Source organism: Geotrypetes seraphini, chromosome 9 (genome assembly GCF_902459505.1).
Source record: "Geotrypetes seraphini chromosome 9, aGeoSer1.1, whole genome shotgun sequence".
Taxonomy (NCBI): Eukaryota; Metazoa; Chordata; class Amphibia; order Gymnophiona; family Dermophiidae; genus Geotrypetes; species Geotrypetes seraphini.
This window is the reverse complement of record NC_047092.1, coordinates 20,997,235-21,018,377: the sequence shown is the minus strand read 5'-3', so window position 1 is coordinate 21,018,377 and position 21,143 is coordinate 20,997,235. Positions and strand designations below refer to the sequence as shown.

At 43.4% G+C, this 21,143-nt stretch overlaps 1 protein-coding gene across 3 annotated transcripts in view; it reads right to left on the bottom strand.

Annotated features, from left to right (window-relative positions):
• LOC117366575 (transmembrane protein 116-like) overlaps nucleotides 1-21,143 on the bottom strand; it is a 61,798-nt gene that overhangs the window by 8,189 nt on the left and 32,466 nt on the right. For 2 of the 3 annotated variants that reach the window (XM_033958075.1, XM_033958073.1), the window contains 6 exons: nucleotides 19,929-19,978; nucleotides 12,238-12,378; nucleotides 8,518-8,560; nucleotides 5,059-5,139; nucleotides 3,432-3,585; nucleotides 771-841 (listed from right to left, as the gene is read on the bottom strand). In XM_033958075.1, the coding sequence (XP_033813966.1) occupies nucleotides 771-841; nucleotides 3,432-3,585; nucleotides 5,059-5,139; nucleotides 8,518-8,560; nucleotides 12,238-12,378; nucleotides 19,929-19,978 (540 nt within the window). The remainder of the gene's footprint in view (nucleotides 1-770; nucleotides 842-3,431; nucleotides 3,586-5,058; nucleotides 5,140-8,517; nucleotides 8,561-12,237; nucleotides 12,379-19,928; nucleotides 19,979-21,143) is intronic. The other variant, XM_033958074.1, reaches the window with a different exon arrangement.

Here is a 21,143-nt window from a genome sequence, read left to right as displayed (position 1 = left end):
GACGTCCTAAGGGCGGGTTATTTAAATCTCTGAGTCGGCCGACCCCGGCGTGCTTCTTATGCCGGTGGTTGGTATGTGACGTTCGTTTAATTGAAATGTAAGTATTGAGAAATTATTTATATAAGAAATTTAGGGTAACTTTGGTTCTTTAATGCCCGTTATGTTTATGCTTGTCTTTTCAGCTCCCCTGACCGTCTTGATAAAGATTATCGAAACGCGTTGGCGTTTTGGGGATTGATTACTATGCTACGCTGAAAGCTAAGTAAAGTTCTTTTCTTAATGGACATTGCAGAGATGCATAATTAACAAAAGCAATAAGGAAACAAGTAAACTTAAAGTAAGATTGAATAAAAATAAAAAAATTTTTTTTGATAAAAATCGCATTAAATAGGAGGTGGAGGCACCGTTGGGTAAATGAGGAATTTTCCCACAAACATAGTTTGTTTGTTGGGCTGTCTGATACCCGTATAGGCCCTCCTTTTCTCCTTGGTTTGCGACTCTGAGATTAGTGCTGTATTTTATCTTCATTATTAAGAACATTTGAAAGGATATATGGCTTCTTTCGAAGATAACGCTGCATCGATTGCACCATGGACCGGCGGTTGAAGAACACTGTTTTGGGCCTGATGCAAGTGCTGGCCCTGTGGACCGGCAGGAAATTTCTGTGGACCGGCACTGGTCCGTGGACCGGTGGTTGAAGAACACTGTTCTAACTGCTTATGATTGAAATTCTGATTGTTAAAGTAACTTAATGGAAGAGAATGGCTTACCTGAATAATGAAAAGCCCATATACCGAGCTGGGTGTCACGCTTGTGAAAGAAAGAATGCTTAGCAGAAAAGCTAGGGAAAAAAAAGACCAAAAGAGAACTTGATGATCTGTGATATTCCAGGCTGCTGCAAAGTTTTCATATCAGATCTAGGGTTACCAGAGGTCTGGATTGTCCAGGACATGTCCTCCTTTTTGAGGACTTGTCTAGGGATCCGGACTGCTTTTCAAAACCCGGCACTTTGTCTAGGTTTTGAAAAGCTTCCTCAAAATCATGTCAGATGCCCTCCTGCCCGACAATAGCGGGAGCTGGGGCTAGGGTGGAATTGGGGGTGGGACTGGGGTGTAATGGAGTGAGTTTGGGTGTGCCTGGGAGCAGGGCTAACGGTCTGGATTTTACTAAAGTAAAATCTGGTAACCCTAATCAGATCTAACTTGTAAACAGATAAGTGCACTTGCCAGTCAGATACAGTACTCCCCCGATATTCGCGGGGGTTCTGTTCCAGGAACCCCCACGAATCTTGAAAAACCGCGTTGCCTGCTGGAAAAGTCTCCGATGCAACCGGAAACAGGAAGTTGCATCAGAGGAGACTTTTCCAGCAGGCAATGCGACGTGACTTCAAGGCTCCGGCTGTAACACAGTGCATAGCCTTATAGAAATCGCTAGTTTCGCCACAAGAGAAGGTAAAGGAAGGGGAGGGAGGGATATGCACGGCTGGCCGGCGGCAGGGAGCTGCTGGACCACGAAGGGTGCTCGGGGTGGGGGAATGGAGAGGAGAAGGTACAGTTTTGGCACAAGAGAAGGTAAGGTGGGGAGGGAGGGATGGAGATGCACTGCCGGCGGGAGAGAGGGGGCCCCCGGACTGCACGCTTGTTCACCGCGCGTGCTCACCATTCACCGCTCCATGGGGTGGTGAATGGCCTTGTCCCCGATCTCGGGGTGACCTTTTTTTTTGGTCACCATTTCGGTGGGTTGCCCACGGCTAGCCGTGGATAACAACCACTATGTCATTCTCTAGTCCAGACATGAGTCCACCCGACTTTGCCCTTTTTTCAAAGTTGAAACAACCTATGCGTGGACATCGTTTTGCATCTCTGGAAGAGCTTTCTTCCGCCGTTACCCAAGCCATTCAGCAACTAAACAAAAACGGTGTCTTGGATGGGATAATGAAGCTTCCCAGACGTTGTGACTCGGTCATTGCAAAGCAGGAAGATTATATTGATGGATTGTAAAGAAATACTTGAAAAAAATAAAATATAAATAAAAAAAATAGTGTACATTATTTATGAACTGACCCTCATATTTTTTGTTCAGAAGTTATTTTAACTTCAGCAACAAAGCAATCAACGATTTGTTACCGTTTGTATCTTCTTATCTTTGCAAACCTGGATTTCCAGCTCTGACCACAATTAAATTGAAAACAAGAGAACGACTGAAGATAGTAGATGATGAAAGGCGTGTTTGCTTGCTGACTATCAAGCCACATTTTGAGTTAATTGGCACTCAAAAACAAGCACAGCCATTGCATTGATTAGCAATTCCATTCTATCTTCTTTAGTTTCACTGTTGTTACGCAAGACGTTTTTAGCGCCAGCTGCTGTGCTGAATGTTCTGTGCTGCTCCGAAGGTCATATGAACATTGGAGCAGCACAGAGCTAAAAACCTCTTGTACAGTTTTGTAAAAAGGGGGCGAGGGGGTTAATTTGTTGTTGGGTTTGCAATTTATAATGTGTCCTGAAAAACATTTTCTCTGTTTAGTAGGCCGGAGCTAAAAAAAAGTTTGAGAGACGCTGATTTATATGGAAGGTGTTATATAAAATTGAGTGGGGCTGTGCTTGTGTTATAGGGTTCATAGACAATGGCGCGAAAGACAAAGGTGCGCCCGGACAATTGAGCGCAGCGCGGAGGCGCGCGCCGCTCTAAATTACTGTTTTTAGGGCTCCGACGGGGGGGGGGCATGGGGGGAACCCCCCACTTTACTTAATAGACATTGCACCGGCATTATGGGGGGTTTGGGGGGTTGTAACCCTCCACATTTTACTGTAAACTTAACTTTTTCCCTAAAAACAGGGAAAAAGTGAAGTTTTCAGTAAAATGGGGGGGTTACAACCCCCCAAACCCCCCACAACGCGGCACGATGTCTATTAAGTAAAGTGTGGGGGGGTTCCCCCCCACACACCCCCATCAGAGCCCTAAAAACTGCGCTCAATTGTCTGGGCGCGCCTTTGTCCCGGCGCGCTTTTGACCTGACACTGTGTTATAGAGTTGATATATTGGTGCATTTCACTTGTGGATTAGATCAGTGGTCTCAAACTCGCGGCCCGCCAAGTACTATTTTGAGGCCCTCGGTATGTTTATCATAATCACAAAAGTAAAATAAAACAGTTTCTTGATTATATGTCTCTTTAGCTATAAATGATAATATTATTATTAAGACTTAACCAAAAGGAAAGATTTATAAACTATAAAGCGTTTTTCCTCATGCAAAATTGACATTTCTTTAATAAGACATTAACTATTTTTTTCTGAGGCCCTCCAAGTACCTACAAATGCAAAATGTAGCCCTGCAAAGGGTTTGAGTTTGAGACCACTGGATTAGACGGTAATTCAGTCTGTTCCGAGTTCCCTGTTGCACACTCCATGTGACCCTGAATTCTCCTGACCTGGTGCCCAGCACACGAGGAAGACCAGCTGAATGAGTCGAACCGATTTATAAACACTCCGGATGTTTCTTCTGGCAAATCCATCATTCTCCAGCTTCAGCTTGGGATTAGCGTCATGCTGCCGGCACCAGAGTTTCACGCGGCAGTACAGCAGCTGGCAGGGTAGCAGGAAAAGGAGAGAACATTAAAAAAGGAAATCCAGAAGCAAAAGACTCCCCTACACAGCCACCATTTTTTCCTTATGAACTGATATCTGATCCAGTCTCCTATCCCAAAGGTTTTCAGCTAGAACTGTGAAGTCATCAACACAATTCCCATAGCAATCGGGCTCTAATCCACCTAATTATACTTAGTGTGCTCCCCTCCCCCAATATGGGGAAGAATAAGACTCATCCATCCTTGTATCTCTGTAAAGTACAAAATAGTTCACTCCCTGTCCCTGCCCCCCCTTCCTGTAAGCTCTGCCTTAACCTCAAACCTCGAACAGATGAGGATGGAACTTGAAGGAATGGTGCAACGACAGGACAGGAAAATGAGTTCCCACAGGGACAGGGAAAAATTTGGCCCCATGTCATTATCTACACTAGAAGCTGACAAGGAACCAGTGTAAAGTAACTACAGAAACCAAGAGGAGACAAGTTTTGGAGCCAATCCTGTGTCCTTGCACAGAAAGAACAGGGGCAAAAGGGGGGGGGGGATATGAAATTCAAGGGGTTTCTTTGAAAGGAAAAGTAATGTTGGGAACGGGCGGAAACTAAAGACTGGGGATTAGGGGGAAGCAGGGGGAAATGGGTAGGGCTCAGGCATGCCCAGTGGGGCCCAGGCACTGCACGTGCTCAGAGAAAAAAAAAAAAATCTCTCTGAGCTATTGGAGAGCTTACCCGCAAATTGGGAGCTGTTGGGACAACACCCATATGTGGCTGACTCATCCTGCTTGTCCTAGGAGAATAAATATTTCATCATGGCTGAGAATGAACAAATGGGGCTTTAGCTGTGAATGATGGAAGAGGTACAGTATATTACTGGAGCGAGTTGGGGGGGGGGTTTGCTGGACACCTAAATGTGTTCATATTTTGTATGTAATACTGAAGTCTGAATAGGGAGACCTAAGTGCCCATTTGATTGCTTCCAATACCCCTGTGCACCTGGGGCTGGAGATCCACAAACCATCTGGGTGTTTCCCGCTTGTACCCTATATCGGGATGCAGCAATGGCAGTGGGCTGAGAGGAATGGAACATGGTTCAGTGCAGAATCTGGGTTAGGAGCACGGTCTGGCCTGAAGTGTGCTAGCTAAAAACCCTTTCCGCTCAGGGGCCCTGAACATTGCCTCCCCAATATTCCCAGCCCTGACCTGCTTGACAAGTCTGGGAATCAAAACTGCATTTTCTGTACAGGAAACGAAATGATTATGGGAGCTTAATCACATAGAATGCCCCTAACTCCAACAGGCTTAAGTGGCATCTGGTCTAACCGTTGTGTTACGCAAATGGTCTTTATAGCCGTTGGATGGGATTGTCAGAGACAACGTGGAAGGAAGCACCACTCGAGCAGCTGTAAATACTGGACAATCGCATTCTAATGGTCATGAAAGCTATTTAGAATCCTGAGGCCCTGAAAGTGACTCACTGTGCAACAGGCAAACACCAGCAGCAAATACACAAAGAAGGCAATTTTCTCATCCAAGGTCTCGGTTTTATTTTCCATAAACTGAAAGGGAAGCGAGAAGAAGTGTGCAGTAAGGGCTCTGGGCTGCAACATCCCACTTCCATCCTGAAGACGGCGAATCTAGATGTGGTCTTCCAGCAGTCACACACTTCCATCTGCCTTGCCTTTAAGTCTGTCTTCTTACTTATCTTTACTTCCACTCCTATCCATCAATGTTTTATTTCGGTGACGAGTCAAAAGCGTGCGGGGACAATTGCGTGCCGACAAAGCTGCTCGGAAAAATGCGCGCAGGGCGTCGGCGCGCCGGACTAAAAGTTAACTTTAAAGCGCTCTGAGGGTTTTTTTGGGGGGGAACTCCTCCCACTTTACTTAGAGGTGTTGCCGCTGCTGTTGGAGGTGGGGGGAAGGCCCCCCCCATTTAGAGAGGAAACTGTAATTTGTCCCTAAAAAAGAGGGGAAAATCACAGTTTCCTCTGTAAGGGGGGGCCCCCACCCATCCCCCAAAAGCAGCGGCAACACTTCTAAATAAAGTGGGAGGAGTTCCCCCCCAAAAAAACCCCTCAGAGCGCTTTAAAGTTAACTTTTAATCCAGTACGCTGACGTCCTGCACGCATTTGTCTGAGCAGCTTTATCGGAGCGCGGTGTTTAGTCTATGTACTTTTATTTCATTTTTGCATGAACAGAAAACTGTTAAAGTCCTGCAAAAGTAATTATACTATGTGTTCAGTTAATTTTCTCATTCATTTAGCCTGTCCTCCCAGAGGAGCCCAGAACGGGTTACAAGGTACATTCACAATAAGGTCGAGACAAGACAGAGATAACATAATGTACAATAAGGACATGACAAAATAAAACACATTATACTATGCAGCATGTGTGTCTAAGTGCTTTGAAAATGAGCCTCATCGTCTCATCTGTTCTTCCATTTATTTAACTTGTTATCCGTCTTTCCTCAGTTCATCTCATCATCTGTGCCGCCATCCGCCATCCACCTTAGCATTCGTTACCGACATGCAATCCATTCTCATCATTTCATCGGTTTATTTATCAACTTTTGCCTCCATCCTTGTCATCTATTGTCCCTGTCCGTCCCCCTCTGTTCTAGCATCATTAATCAGTCCTTTCGTTACCCATCCCCTTTTCATTCATCCATCAGTTCACCCATCATCTCATCTGTACCTGCAGCCACAACTGCATAATCCATTCATTTGGCCACTTCAAGACCTCCCTCAATGCCATGTCTACATCACCTTAGCTATGGTCACCGCATCGAGGCGGAGGAAGATATCTTCTTTTTCAAGGGTCCCACGACAACAAGAGGGCATCCGTTGAAAATCAGGGGCGGGAAACTACGAGGTGACACCAGGAAATTCTTTTTCACTGAAAGAGTGGTTGATCGCTGGAATAGTCTTCCACTACAGGTGATTGAGGCCAGCAGCGTGCCTGGTTTTAAGGCCAAATGGGATCGGCACATGGGATCTATTCACAGGGCAAAGGTAGGGGAGGGACATTAAGGTGGGCAGACTAGATGGGCCGTGGGCCCTTATCTGCCGTCTATTTCTATGTTTCTATGTAGCTAAGACAACAGAATGACAGTTCATTCGCTAAGAAGAGGTAAATGGGAGTTTACAAGAACCAAAGGTTTATGTTAGTTTGCTCCTTATTTATGGAACCAAATTCCAAAACAGCTGCGATTGGAAGCCAATTTGAAGAGCTTTAAAATCTTTTCTTAAGACTTACCCCCTTTATTACAAAGGTGTGCTAAATCATCGCATGCGCTAACCGCTAACGCATCCATAGGATAACATGCACGCGTTAGCGCACGCTAAAAAGCTTAGTGCACCTTTGTAAAAGAGGGGGTTACTTCTTCCAACAAATGCTCAACAGTGACATTACATTACATTAGGGACTTCTATTCCGCCTATACCTTGCAGTTCAAGGCGGATTACAAAAGAGCTAACTGGACATTTCCAGTGAAATTACAACAGTTTTGGGGTTTGGTTTTGTTTTTGGTTACAAGGGAGGAGAGGTACCTGGATTAATTCCGGAAGAACTTGCAAATTGGATATTAAATTGACACTACGTTACTGTGTGATATAACAAATAGATTACAGTTAGAGCACAAATAAGATTACGTTACATTTCAGGGATCTGAATACTTGGTTGGTGTTTTGGGGAGGAAGAGATTATTTAAGTGGAGGCTTTGGGGGAGAATTTATCTAGGAGGAGGGGGAAGGGTTGGGTTAAGATATCTGGATAAATTTTTTTGAAATGTAGGGTTTTGATTTCTTTTCGAAAAGTTTTGAAGTCGCCCGTTGCCGTCAACAGGTTGGAGATGGAGTGGTTAGGTTTTGCTGCTTGCGTCGCCATTACCCACGAGAGGCTTATTTATTGAGGGTGGATCGTGAACTCGGCCGAAGCAATATTCCCTTCAGTACACATTTCGATGGTCTTGCATATTTTTATTGAGCGAGTCGATTCTAGGTCTTTACTATGAATTTTAAGGAGTTTCTTTTCTTACAACCCCCTCCCCCCCTTTTTACAAAGGCTTTTTTTTTATCACCGACCGTGGCAGTATTAGCGCCGACACTACTAGTAATTCTATGAGCGTCCGAGCTAATGTCACCATGGACGGCAGTAAGAAAAAAAGCCTAATGCGGCTTTGTAAAAATAGGGGTTAATTTATTATGATACATTGTAACTGCTTAGATCTATTGTAAGGTGAGCGGAATACCAAATTTTAATCAACAAAAACACACTTCTGACTTAGGGCTCCTTTTACTACCCCGCATTAGGGCATTAACATGCGGAACAGCGCAAGCTATATGGCCGCACGCGCTAGACGCTAACGCCAGCATTGAGCTGGCATTAGTTCTAGCTGCATAGCGTGGGTTTAGCGCGCGCTAAAAATGCGTGTGCAAAAAACACTAACGCAGCTTAGTTAAAGGAGCCCTTAGCTTTCTAACTGAAGAGCGATGCTTTTCCTCGTAGAGCAGTGGTCTCCAACTCAAAGCCCTTGCAGGGCCACATTTTGGATTTGTCGGTACTTGGAGGGCCTCAGAAAAAAATAGTTATTGTCTTATTAAAGAAATGACAATTTTGCATGAGGTAAAACTCTTTATAATTTATAAATCTTTCCTTTTGGCTAAGTCTTAATAATAATATTGTCATTTATAGCTAAAGAGTCATATGATCAAGAAACTGTTTTATTTTACTTTTGTGATTATGATAAACAGACCGAGGGCCTCAAAATAGTACCTGGCGGGCCGCATGTGGACCGTGAGTTTGAGACCACTGTCTTAGAGGGAGATGTGTGACGGGCAGATTGAAGGGTCATATTGGAGAGGAAATCCATTGGAAATAATGTGGGTGAAGGAAGAGCGGGAAAGCAGAGGAGGAGGGGAAGAATGGAGTTCCTACCTTATAACAGAAATCCTGGGACTTGTGAATGAGAATGATACACCTGTAATACAAACAACATTAATATTACGCTGAGCTGCATACCTGCTTCCCTGTATGCAGAGAATTGTTAAAAAAAGGTTTTAGACGTATTTTATAAGAAAAATGCCAGATGATTCTGAGAATGCCAGAACCTTCCTGGTCATCCGGAGTTTTTTTTTTTTTTTAAGTGCTGTAGCTAAGTATCCTAGAATTCTTTTTCCTAATTGTCCTATTGAGAAACAGGACTCCATGATCCCTGTTTGGATGCTTTATAAAGTCATGCGTTAAAGCAATAATGAGGTGGGCAGGCCAGAGAGATGATTCCTCTATTAACAGTCATTTTCATCCTCTTTCAGTTAAGAGCTTCTAAGTCATGGGTGGGCAAGTATACATGGAAAATGTCAGTATCTAGAGTTTTGGTGATTTTTAAAATATGTTTATTTATCCATTAGTCTCAAATTCAGTAACCAAATTATATAACATAACATAAAAACATGCTTCTATACCGCATAACCGTGAGTATCCATGTGGTTTACAAAAGAATAAGGCAATCAAGAGGAACATATTAATTGTCCAGAAATCATGTTTTTAGATGTTTCCTAAACTGTTACGTAGTAGCATTCAAAATCAGGGAATTTGTCTTTATCCCAGAAAGCTGCTTGGTAAGCTAAATGACAACAGTGATATTTCTTAAATTTACATCCTTTGACGGACGGAAAAAAAAAAACAAGTATCTAACCATCTTGAACGTTTGACATTAACAAAAGTAAAGGAATCCACAAGGTATCCAGGTAAATAAGACCAGCTATCACTTTAAAGCATATACAGCTGAACGTAACCATCACACATGCCTCAATTGGCAGCCAATGTAATTCACGCAATAAAGGTGTGATATGATCAAACTTTTTCAACCCAGAGATCAGCCACATAAACAGAAAATTACAAATTACATAACTGTACTCTCTCATCTCTCTCCCAGCCTCACCCATACCCTAGAGCAGGGGTGTCAAAGTCCCTCCTCGAGGGCCGCAATCCAGTCGGGTTTTCAGGATTTCCCCAATGAATATGCATGAAATCTATTAGCATACAATGAAAGCAGTGCATGCAAATACATCTCATGCATATTCATTGGGGAAACCCTGAAAGCCCGACTGGATTGCAGTCCTCGAGGAGGGACTTTGACACCCCTGCCCTAGAGATTCCAGGAGTTATAGTGATTCTAAATCAGACATGAGCAACTCTGGTCCTCGAGGGTCGGAATCCAGTTGGGTTTTCAGGATTTCCCCAATGAATATGCATTGAAAGCAGTGCATGCAAATAGATCTCATGCATGTTACGAAAAGAACAGAGAATGATATTCTCCTGGGGAACAGTTGAGCCCTATGGTTTAAACAAGGAAGTAGAATGGCATTTACTATAATTAAGTTCAGCTGTAAAAAAGTGGTTAAAGATAGTTATGATGTTTCTGGTCTTCATTGAGGTATTGCCATGAATGGGTTCTGGTTGGAGTTTTCACACTGGTGTGTTGTCATTAGATAATGTATGATGAATGAACAGGTATGAGTTTTATATCCAGTATAATAATTCTAGTGTATTAGTATGCTAGATATAGTTTTTGGATGGATACTATTGGATAATGTTTTATATTGTAGAATTTGTGAAAGTCTGAAGCTGGTAACAACCTAACGCCCCTGATGACGCTGGAAAGCAAAACACAGAACTGTGTTGGGTTTATTTGATCAACTATTTTTGCAGAAGATAGTATATGGAGAAGAATTGAGAATCCAATGAAAGAAAAACATTTTAGATGAACATTGGTACTATGATGTAGACCAATGGACAGCGTTCATAGTGCTCATAATGAATGAACTCTTATAATGGAAGTTGTAGGAAAGATTGGGAAAGCTTCAATTGGTTTGAATTAATTGAGTGGATGAATTATGTTTATTTGAATTTTAAGTATAATTGGTATAGTGTAATATTGATAATTACATTACATTAGTGATTTCTATTCCGCCTTTACCTTGCGGTTCAAGGCAGATTACATAAGAATTGTTATGATATTAAGAAGTTCTTTAGGAATAGTTTGAACATTTTCTAATCTGCTAAGGAACCTGTTGGGTCGTGTTATATTGGTTTTATGTATTTTTTGAAGAGTAGGGTTTTTGTTTCTTTTTTGAAGGTTTTGTAGTCTGTGGTCGAAGTCAGCAGATTGGTGAGTTGTCGGTCCAGTTTCGCTGCTCTGGTGGCCAGTAGGTTGTCATACAGTTTTCTTCGTTTGACGTTTTTGGTTGGCGGCAGTGTGAATATTGTGTCTATAATTCATCTAGAATTATAGATGAATTGTGATTTAATAAAGTAAATGTATTTTTATGAAATATAGCTCTTTTTGTATGTATGAAATGCATATTCATTGGGGAAATCCTAAAAACCCGATTGGATTCCGGTCCTCGAGGACCAGAGTTGCCCATGTCTGTTCTAAATACTGTATGTGCCTATTTAATATACCGTATTTGCCGGCGTATAAGACGACTTTTCAGTACCTTAAAATCCTCCCCAAAGTCGGGGGTCGTCTTATACGCCGGGTACAGTTTACATGCCCTTACTTGCGGGGCTGGATGTACTCAGTCGCGCGGCTCTTCTTCTCCCTACCTTCTCTGCTTGCAGCACAGAGCCGAACGGAAGTCTTCCCGACGTCAGCGCTGACGTCGGAGGGGAGGGAGGGCTTAAACAAAGCTTAAACAAAGCCCTCCCTCCCTCCGACGTCAGCGCTGACGTCGGGAAGACTTCCGTTCGGCTCTGTGCTGCAGGCATGGCAGGTAAGGAGAAGGAGAGTAGCCTCGCGGTTCGAGTGGCTACCAAGAGAGAGGGGCGGCCGCCCCGCCCCGGTTGCAGCACAGCCGGCCAGGTTCCCTTACTTTTGTGGCACTTCCCCGACCGACCGATAACAGCCCGGGTCCGACAATCCTCCCTGCCCTGTAGCCGCGAATCTAAATACCTTCTTACAGCAGCTGTAAGAAGGTAATTTAGATTCGCGGTTAAGGGCAGGGAGGTTTGTCGGACCGGGGCTGTTGTCGGTTGGTCGGGGAAGTGCCACAAAAGTAAGGGAACCTGGCCGGCTGTGCTGCACCCGGGGCGGTAGAGAAGGTGTGCGGAAGAAGGGGTCGTCTTATACGGCGAGTACAACACAAAACTCTATTTTTTAACTAAAAGTTGGGGGGTCGTCCTATACGCCGGCAAATACGGTACTGTATTTTCAGAACAGCCATTCTAGCACTTTGCTTCCATCATTTTTTTGGTTTAGCGCAGAAGGACTACGGAGCTCTGCGCATTTCCAGTTCCAAGATTATGTAATGTTGTGGCCTGGCAGGGATAGTAGTAACACAAATTAAGATGCCAGGCCAGTTTGCCCAGGAATTACAACATAGCAAGGGCCTCTTCTATCAAACTGCGCTAGTAGTTCTTAGCGCAGGGAGCCGCGCTGAACGGCCTGAGCTGCTCCCAATGCTCATAGAGCTCCTGTGTGCGTCGGGAGCAGCGCGGGCCATTCAACGCGGCTCTCTGCGCTAAAAACTGCTAGCGCAGTTTGAGAGAAGAGGCCCTAAGTATTAATCCATAACTAATTCACGGTCCTCCTCTAAGTGGCCCTGAACTGCTTGGTTGTGGATCTCCCGATGCCTGTTGAGAAAATGCACTTACCTGGAACAAAACAGACTGCAGTTTTCTACTGACTGGTTTGTAAGCCACGGCTGCGTGGTGTCGATGTGAAGCGGCGCCACGTCTTTCATGGTCCATCCTCTTGAGATCAGCTGAACTAGAAACAACAAGAGAGGGACCAGCCTTCCAAAAACATAAAATAAACAAGACAAACAGGATTGGCAAATAGCGCATGCAAAGTACCCTTGGAAACATTAAAAGGCCAGGTACACCTCTGCTCGGTGGCCCTTCCAGAGATCCTAAAACTAGTCGCTAGACCAGAAGGAAATCTGAACTGCTGGAAGAGTGCTCAATCCCCCACTCTCTAATATTTCTCAAAGGCAAGAAATTCAGTAATAACCTCACTTCTCTCTTACTGTATTATTATTATTATTATTATTATTATTAGGTTCTTATATCCCGCCATACCCAAAGAGTTCTAGGTGGTTTACATTCGTTACATTAGGATCCGGTCTGAACCCGGATTTACAAAAATTTTATCGGAATTGCAGGTAGCGCGGAAGGAGGCACAGGTTTGTCGTAGTTGGGTTAGAGGATAAAATGGAGGGAGTGGGAAACCAGAAGAGGGGGGGGGAGAGGGAGGTGGGGGTGGGGGGGTTTGGAGTGTATGCGGGGAGTAAGGACTAAGGGTCTTGTTCGCGGAAGAGGTGTGTTTTGAGAAGTTTTCTGAAGTCTAGGTAGGTCGGGGCCTCTAGCATCATTTGGGCTAGCCAAGGGTTCAGCTTGGCCGCCTGGAAGGCAAAGGTTTTGTCGATGAATCTTTTGAGCTGGCATGATTTTATGGAGGGGAAGGTAAACAACTGGATTCTGCGGGATTTCTTGTTGGTGCAATACATATTGAAATGTGGGGAGAGGTATTTTGGTGAGAGACCAAATACTGTCTTGTAACAGATGCAGGCGAACTTGAAGAGGACTCGGGATTCGAAGGGTAGCCAGTGCAGTTGGTGGTAGAAGGGGGTGATGTGTTCCCATTTGTTCAGGCCGAAAATGAGGCGGACAGCTGTGTTTTGAATCAGTTTTAGTCTTCTGGTGATTTTCTTTGTGGAGCTTAGGTAAATGATATTGCAATAATCCAGTATGCTGAGGATAGAGGATTGAACTAATAGTCGAAATGCAGTGTCATCGAAGTATTTCTTTATGGTACGGAGTTTCCAGAGTGCTGAAAGGCCTTTCTTGACAATGAGGTCGGTGTGATTTTCTAGGGATTACAAGTCTCATGAGAACCAGAGAATGAAAGGGAAGCCACAACCCTGGTGCTTATGGATGGTCAATAGGGCAAGCGTCATCGCGCTAGGTATTTCTGCAGTTATACACCGCACGGCCTGCCCATCTCTTGAGGAAGCTCTTCCCCCAAGTGCCCTCCCTCCCTCTCATTCTGTAACGTTAGCTCCTAAATGTATGCATCATTTGCATGCTAAAATGATAGATCCCTGGCACGCGGGGGCAATTCTTTAACTGAGCGTCATAGTTTGGCACCTGGATGCAACGTGCAGAGCGAAAATCCTATCATTTATTTATTTAATATTTAGTGGTGCCATGATTCTGCTCTAGAGCGGTGTATAACTCCAGAAATACCTAGCGCGATGACGCTTGCCCTGTTGACCATCCATAAGCACCAGGGTTGTGGCTTCCCTTTCATTCTCTGGTTCTCATGAGACTTGTAATACAGTAAGAGAGAAGTGAGGTTATTACTGAATTTCTTGCCTTTGAGAAATATTAGAGAGCGGGGGATTGAGCACTCTTCCAGCGGTTCAGATTTCCTTCTGGTCTAGCGACTGGAAGGGCCACCGAGCAGAGGTGTATCTGGCCTTTTAGTGTAAATTAGCATCTGAGCACCTACAATTAGATGTGCCAACTTAAGGGTAAATGTGTGCCTCCTAAATATGGCACTTTAGCGTTTAAGCTACCGTATTCTGTAATGTATGCACATAAACGGGAACCTGCCTGTGCACTGGCTTTGTGTATGTCCCCTTAAATTTACAAACGAAGCAAACTGTATTCCTAATTATGGACTAGTGCTAAGTACGCCCAAATTGCTAGTTTTCTTTAATGTTAGTGCACTAGGGGCATATGTTTAGGGACCATCATCCTGTGCCTTAATGAATATCATTCAGGAATGATGTCTTACAGAAACACCAGGCTGGATCAGACCAAAGTCCTACGAACCCAGCATCTTGTCCCCTACTAGTAACCGCCAGATCCTAGAAAGCAGCTCATGTCAAGTTACCCTCACCTCCGTCCCCTACCTCCACCAGCCATGGCAAAGGCATTGATGTTGCCTGCAATGGTCAATTTTAGGTACACTCATTCTCCCTTACAGCTCATCATTTAAATTCACATATATTATATATTTATTATTGAAACATAGCCCTTACCATGCTGAGCAGCATAATCCGTCCTCATCTGCACAAGCGTCAAACACTTTAAAATCCTAAGTAGCAACATTCCAGAGCTCAGATTGTGATGTCATAATGCCTCATTCCACCAATGCCTAAGCTCCGTCCTCATCTGCACAAGCCTCAAACACTTTAAAATCCTAAGTAGCAACATTCCAGAGCTCAGATTGTGATGTCATAATGCCTCATTCCACCAATGCCTAAGCTCCATCCTCATCTGCACAAGCCTCAAACACTTTAAAATCATAAGTAGCAACATTCTAGAGCTCAGATTGTGATGTCATAATGCCTCATTCCACCAATGCCTAAGCTCCATCCTCATCTGCACAAGCCTCAAACACTTTAAAATCATAAGTAGCAACATTCTAGAGCTCAGATTGTGATGTCATAATGCCTCATTCCACCAATGTCTAAATGGGACAATATTCTGTATAACTGTTTATAAGCCGCAGATAGAGCCTTCCATTTCTTTCTGGTTTTGGTACAACCTTCCCAAAGATTCAGTTGCGTATTTTCTTACATCATCTGGGAAGGTAATTGGATTGTCTTTCAGACATAGGTGTAGAAAAGAACCTGAACCATGTAGTAGATGAACAGGAAAATAAGTGTCTATTAAATGTCAGAAATGTTCCTTGATGCCAGCAACGATGGATGAATCTGTTGCAGTAACAGTAAGATGCTTGAGCAGCTGGGCACATGATGGAAGGATATTGCAGATGGCAACAAGACACAACTGATGACATTTAACAGTAGTTCACAGTTTTTTTGAATCATTGAATTCAGTTTTTAATTGTCTAAAATGTGTTAAGTTTTTACATATTGATACTAGTTTCAAGATTTTAAAGAATGACACGGGGACAAAGTGTCTCTGCCCTTGTCCCCGCGGGCTCTGTTCCTGTCCTCATGGACTCTGTCCCCATCACCTTGGGCACCCATCCCCATATCATTCTCAACTTTGGGCATGAGAACTTGGGTGCAGATCTTTTGAGAAAGCCCCTGACTCTCCCATGCCCCTCCCATGGCCACACCTCCTTATGGATTGCGTGCTATGGGATTTGGGCACCTAGGCTTATAGAATAACATGCAGCCAGATGCCCATGCAGCCCCTAATGGTGCCAATTGACATCCATAATGATTGCTAGCATCCGATTATTGTTGTTAATTGGCTTGTTAATTAACTAGGTGCATGTGCAATGCGCATATTTGGCCGCTTTTATAGAATTAGTGAATTATTGACCCAGCTGTTGTGCTAATGTTTATAAAATGTGCTGGGACTGTAAAGGTTCATAAGAACACAAGAATTGCCATACTGAGACAGACCGAAGGTCCATCAAGCCCAGTATCCTGTTTCCAACAGTGGCCAACCCAGGTCCCAAGCACCTGGCAGAAAACCAAAGAGTAGCAACATTCCAGAGCTCAGATTGTGATGTCATAATGCCTCATTTCACCAATGCCTAAGAGCCACAGTCATCAGTGATGTCACAATGGCTTGATTATCCTATACTTGGCTCAAATAAGAAGAAAAAATTTGCCATACTAGGACAGACCGAAGGTCCATCATGCCCAGTATCTTGATTCCAATAGTGGCCAACCCCCGTCCCAAGCACCTGGCAGAAAACCAAAGAGTAGCAACATTCCAGAGCTCAGATTGTGATGTCATAATGCCGCATTCCACCAATGCCTAAGAGCCACAGTCATCAGTGATGTCACAATGGCTTGATTATCCTATACTTGGCTCAAATAAGAAGAAAAAAATTGCCATACTAGGACAGACCGAAGGTCCATCATGCCCAGTATCTTGATTCCAATAGTGGCCAACCCCCGTCCCAAGCACCTGGCAGAAAACCAAAGAGTAGCAACATTCCAGAGCTCAGATTGTGATGTCATAATGCCGCATTCCACCAATGCCTAAGAGCCACAGTCATCAGTGATGTCACAATGGCTTGATTATCCTATACTTGGCTCAAATAAGAAGAAAAAATTTGCCATACTAGGACAGACCGAAGGTCCATCATGCCCAGTATCTTGATTCCAATAGTGGCCAACCCCCGTCCCAAGCACCTAGTTAGATCTCAAGTAGTAAAACAGATTTTATGCTGCTTAGCCAAGGAATAAGCAGTGGATTTCCCCAAGCCATCTCAATAATGGCCTATGGACTGCTCTTTTAGGAAATTATCCAAACTTTTTTTAAACCCAGCTAAGCTAAACTAAACTAAACTAAGCCTTACGTTTATATACCGCATCATCTCCACGGAAGTGGAGCTCGACACGGTTTACAAAGCTTAAAAATATAGGAAGAGAGAGGAGAAAGATTTACAGGAACATATGAAAAGAGGGAATGTAAACAGGAGAAGAGATGTTATATGTTAGAGAAAAGCCAGGTTTTCAGTTGTTTTCGGAATAGTTGGAGGGAGCCCAGGTTCCGCAGCGGGATAGTGAGATCGTTGAAGCTAACTGATTTCAGCACATTCTCTGGCAACAAATTCCAGAATTTATTTATCACATTTATTAAACATCCATCAGATATTGCTCTAAGCAGGTTACATAACAATCTAGGAGACTGATTATGTTGGCTAAATTAAACAGGATGAGCTGGTATGGGAGTTTATTGCCTGTGTTGGTTTGTTATAGATCTAGTCAGTTGCTCATCAGTTTAAAAGAAAATGGGATTCACTATGTAAAATCTAGAATATCTATTTTCTCAATTGCCGACAAGAATCTCTGGAATTCAATTCCAGGTATAATGAGATTATGCAAAGATCATATGTCTTTCAAGAACTTGTTAAAAACACAATTGCTTGTGGATGCTTTTCTCTAACTCTGTGGTTATTATTTGTTTTAGATTTAAAGAATTCTGTATTAAGGAAATTTTGTGGGGAAGATTGACTTATTTGTTTACTGCATTTTATAATGTTTGTTTGTGCTTGAAATTGTGGATGTAAATGTTTTGTACATCGCTTAGGGCCTCTTCTATTAAACTGCGCTAGCAGTTTTCAAGTGCGGGGAGCCATGTTGAATGGCCTGCTCTGCTCCTGATGTTCATAGAGTTCCTATGAGCATCGGGAGCAGCACGGGCCATTCAGCGCGGCTCTCTGCGCAAAAAAACGCTAACGCAGTTTAATAGAAGAGGGGGTTAGATTTAAGTAATTCATAAATTTTTTAAATAAATTCAGTAAAACCTTGGGTTGCAAGTAACTTGGTTTGCAAGTGTTTTGCAAGACAAGCAAAACATTTTCTTAAATTTTTAACTTGATATTCAAGCAAGGTCTTGCAATGCAAGTACATACAGTATACACACATCACAACCAAGTCGATAGTTCTTCTCTCTCTGATGCTGGTCTTGCAATGCAAGTACATATAGTATTTTGTATTAAAGTTTTTGGGTTGTGGAACGAATCGTCTGAGTTTCCATTATTTCTTATGGGGAAATTCACTTTGATATATGAGTGTTTTGGATTACCAGCATGTTTTCAGAATGAATTATGCTCATAAACCAAGGTTTTACTGTAAATAAATAAATAAATAAATAAATAATATCAGCATCCCTCTTCCTTTTTAAATCTCGTTTTCAACCTCTGTCCTGTATCCCCTTCTCTCTGCTCCAGCCCGATATCTCTTTTCTTCTGCACCTCATAGCAATCTCTTTTCTCTTTCTTCCATTTCCTGGCCAGCATACTAGGTGAACTTGCATATGTACTGACACTACACATATAATAATCCCAGGATGGGGTTGGGGTGTAGCTTGAAGTTACACACAGACTTGTGTTTAACAAAAGAACATAAGAATAGACTTAGTGGGTCAGACCAATGGTCCATCAAGCCCAGTAGCCCGTTCTCATGGTGGCCAATCCAGGTCTCTAGTACCTGGCCAAAACCCAAAGAATAGCAATATTCCATTATCTCAGAGTAAGCAAGATTCCAGAACCCCAAATAGTAGCAACATTCCATGTGGAATCCCCAAAGAGTAGCAAGATTCTAGAATCCCAAATAGTAGCAACATTCCATGCGGAATCCCCAAAGAGTAGCAAGATTCTAGAATCCCAAAGAGTAGCAACATTCCATTATCTCAGAGTAAGCAAGATTCCGGAACCCCAAAGAGTAGCAACATTCCATCAGAATCCGCAAAGAGTAGCAACATTCCATTCAGAATCCCCAAAGAGTGACAAGATTCTAGAATCCCAAAGAGTAGCAACATTCCATGCGGAATCCCCAAAGTGTTGCAAGATTCTAGAATCCCAAAGAGTAGCAACATTCCATGCTACCAATCCAGGGCAAGCAGTGGCTTCCCCCATGTCTTTCTCAATAACAGACTATGGACTTTTCCTCCAGGAAATTGTCCAAACCTTTCTTAAAACCAGCTACGCACAAGTGTGTCTGCACAAGTTAGCAGGTGTAAATGGGTGTGGATAGTTTTCTTGGGATAATTTTTAAAGAAATTTTGTGCAATTCCACTCTGTAAACTGGGAAAAATTCTAACGTAAGACATAATCACGGGCTTTGCATCAATATGGACAGTTAAAAAAATTGCCTCCTTAGGTATTGGTGGAATGATGCATTATGACATCAGAATCTGAGCTCTAGAATGTTGCTACTCAGGATTTGAAAGTGTTTGAGGCTTGTGCAGAGGAGGACGGAGCTCAGGCATTGGTGGAATGAGGCATTATGACATCACAGTCTGAGCTCTAGAATGTTGCTACTTATGATTTTAAAGTGTTTGAGGCTTGTGCAGATGAGGACGGAGCTTAGGCATTGGTAGAATGAGGCATTATGACATCACAATCTGAGCTCTAGAATGTTGCTACTTATGATTTTAAAGTGTTTGTGACTTGTGCAGATGAGGACGGAGCTTAGTCATTGGTGGAATGAGGCATTATGACATCACAGACTGAGCTCTAGAATGTTGCTACTTATGATTTTAAATTGTTTGAGGCTTGTACAAATGAGGACAGAGTCCATGGGGACGGGGTGGGGACAGAGATTGAGCCTGTGGGGATGGGGATAGAGCCAGAGCTTGCAAGGATGGGGGCGGAGGCAAGTACAAACTTTGTCCCCATGACATTCTCTAATCCCTGGTAGATGTTCTATAAAGGGCACTCATCCACTGAGGGTTCATTTTTTCCAGCACCTAGTTTTCAGTACCATTTGCTGAATCCAGATCTATATCTTTATCATGCGAGCTCATATAATGAAGGCTTGCCTACTGGCCCATATAATACAATCTTTATATAATATCGTACAATAAGCCATACCATAGCAGCCCATAAGCTAAATCCTTACCATGCCAGGCCATAAGATAAATATAGTTTGGTTCTCTTTCTACGTCCACCCTGTTGGAAAAAGGTAAACCAGAAAAATAGTGACTGAGCTGGAGGACAGAAATAATGGTAATCAGAGAGGATGGTCTCCTAACATGGCTCCAAACTCATCTCTGCTCAGTTTACTGGCTACAGTAGCTATTATCTTCCCCAGCTACTTCCTTCTCTACAGTTCATCAGTTTTGGTGTGTGATAAAAGGTGTGGGTGGGTGTTACAGGCATGTTGAGGTGTTTGAGGAACTTTTAAAATATGAGTACACCTTCTAAACAAATGAGGATGTATCGTAGCTGTGAGGGGAAAATGCGAACCTTTGATTCCGTGTTTTCCAGGCTCGAAGTGAAACAGGTGTTGCTGCTAATGTGTCGTGCTTTAGGATGTCACTGTGTGGAGTCAACGTGAGAAGGTAAAAAGTTACTTGGCAGCAGGAGTAGAGAATGACACGGTGACAAAATTCATCACCGTTCCCGTCCCTGCGGATAACCGCGGGAAACTATCTTCATGTCATTCTTTAAGGAGAGAGGGAAGAATCAGAATATGAATGGCCACAACCACTGACCCACAAGCTTTGCTTTGAAGAATGCTGGTGTAGAAGGACTGAGGTTGAAACAGACACTGAAGAATGACAGTCTCTGGTATCCAGAGCAGATATTGTGATGTCATAATGCCTCAGTCCACCAGTGCCTAAGAGCCAATCACATCAGTGATGTCACAATGGCTTCATTATCCTTGGCTCACATAAGAATCAGAGTATGAATGGCCACAACCACTGACCCTCAAGCTTTGCTTTGAAGAATGCCGGTGTAGAAGGACCGAGGTTGAAATAGACACTAGAAAATGACATGGGATTATTTCCCGCGGTTATCCGCGGGGACGGGAACGGTGATGAATTTTGTCACCGTGTCATTCTCTAGCGAGCTCAGAGCTAGGGAGAGTGGGGAGAAGTGAGGGAATGTGACATTAGGCAAACTAGGTGGTCACCTTGGGTAGGGTTACCATATGGCTCCAGAAAAAGAAGGATGGATTGAGACATCCGGGTTTTACTTTCATTGAAAGCAATGGAAATAAAACCCAGATGTCTCAATCTGTCCTCCTTGTTCTGGAGCCATATGGTAACCCTACACCTAGGGCATCCCTGTGGCTATGAAGACGAGCTCGCAATCGGAGTGTACTATACAC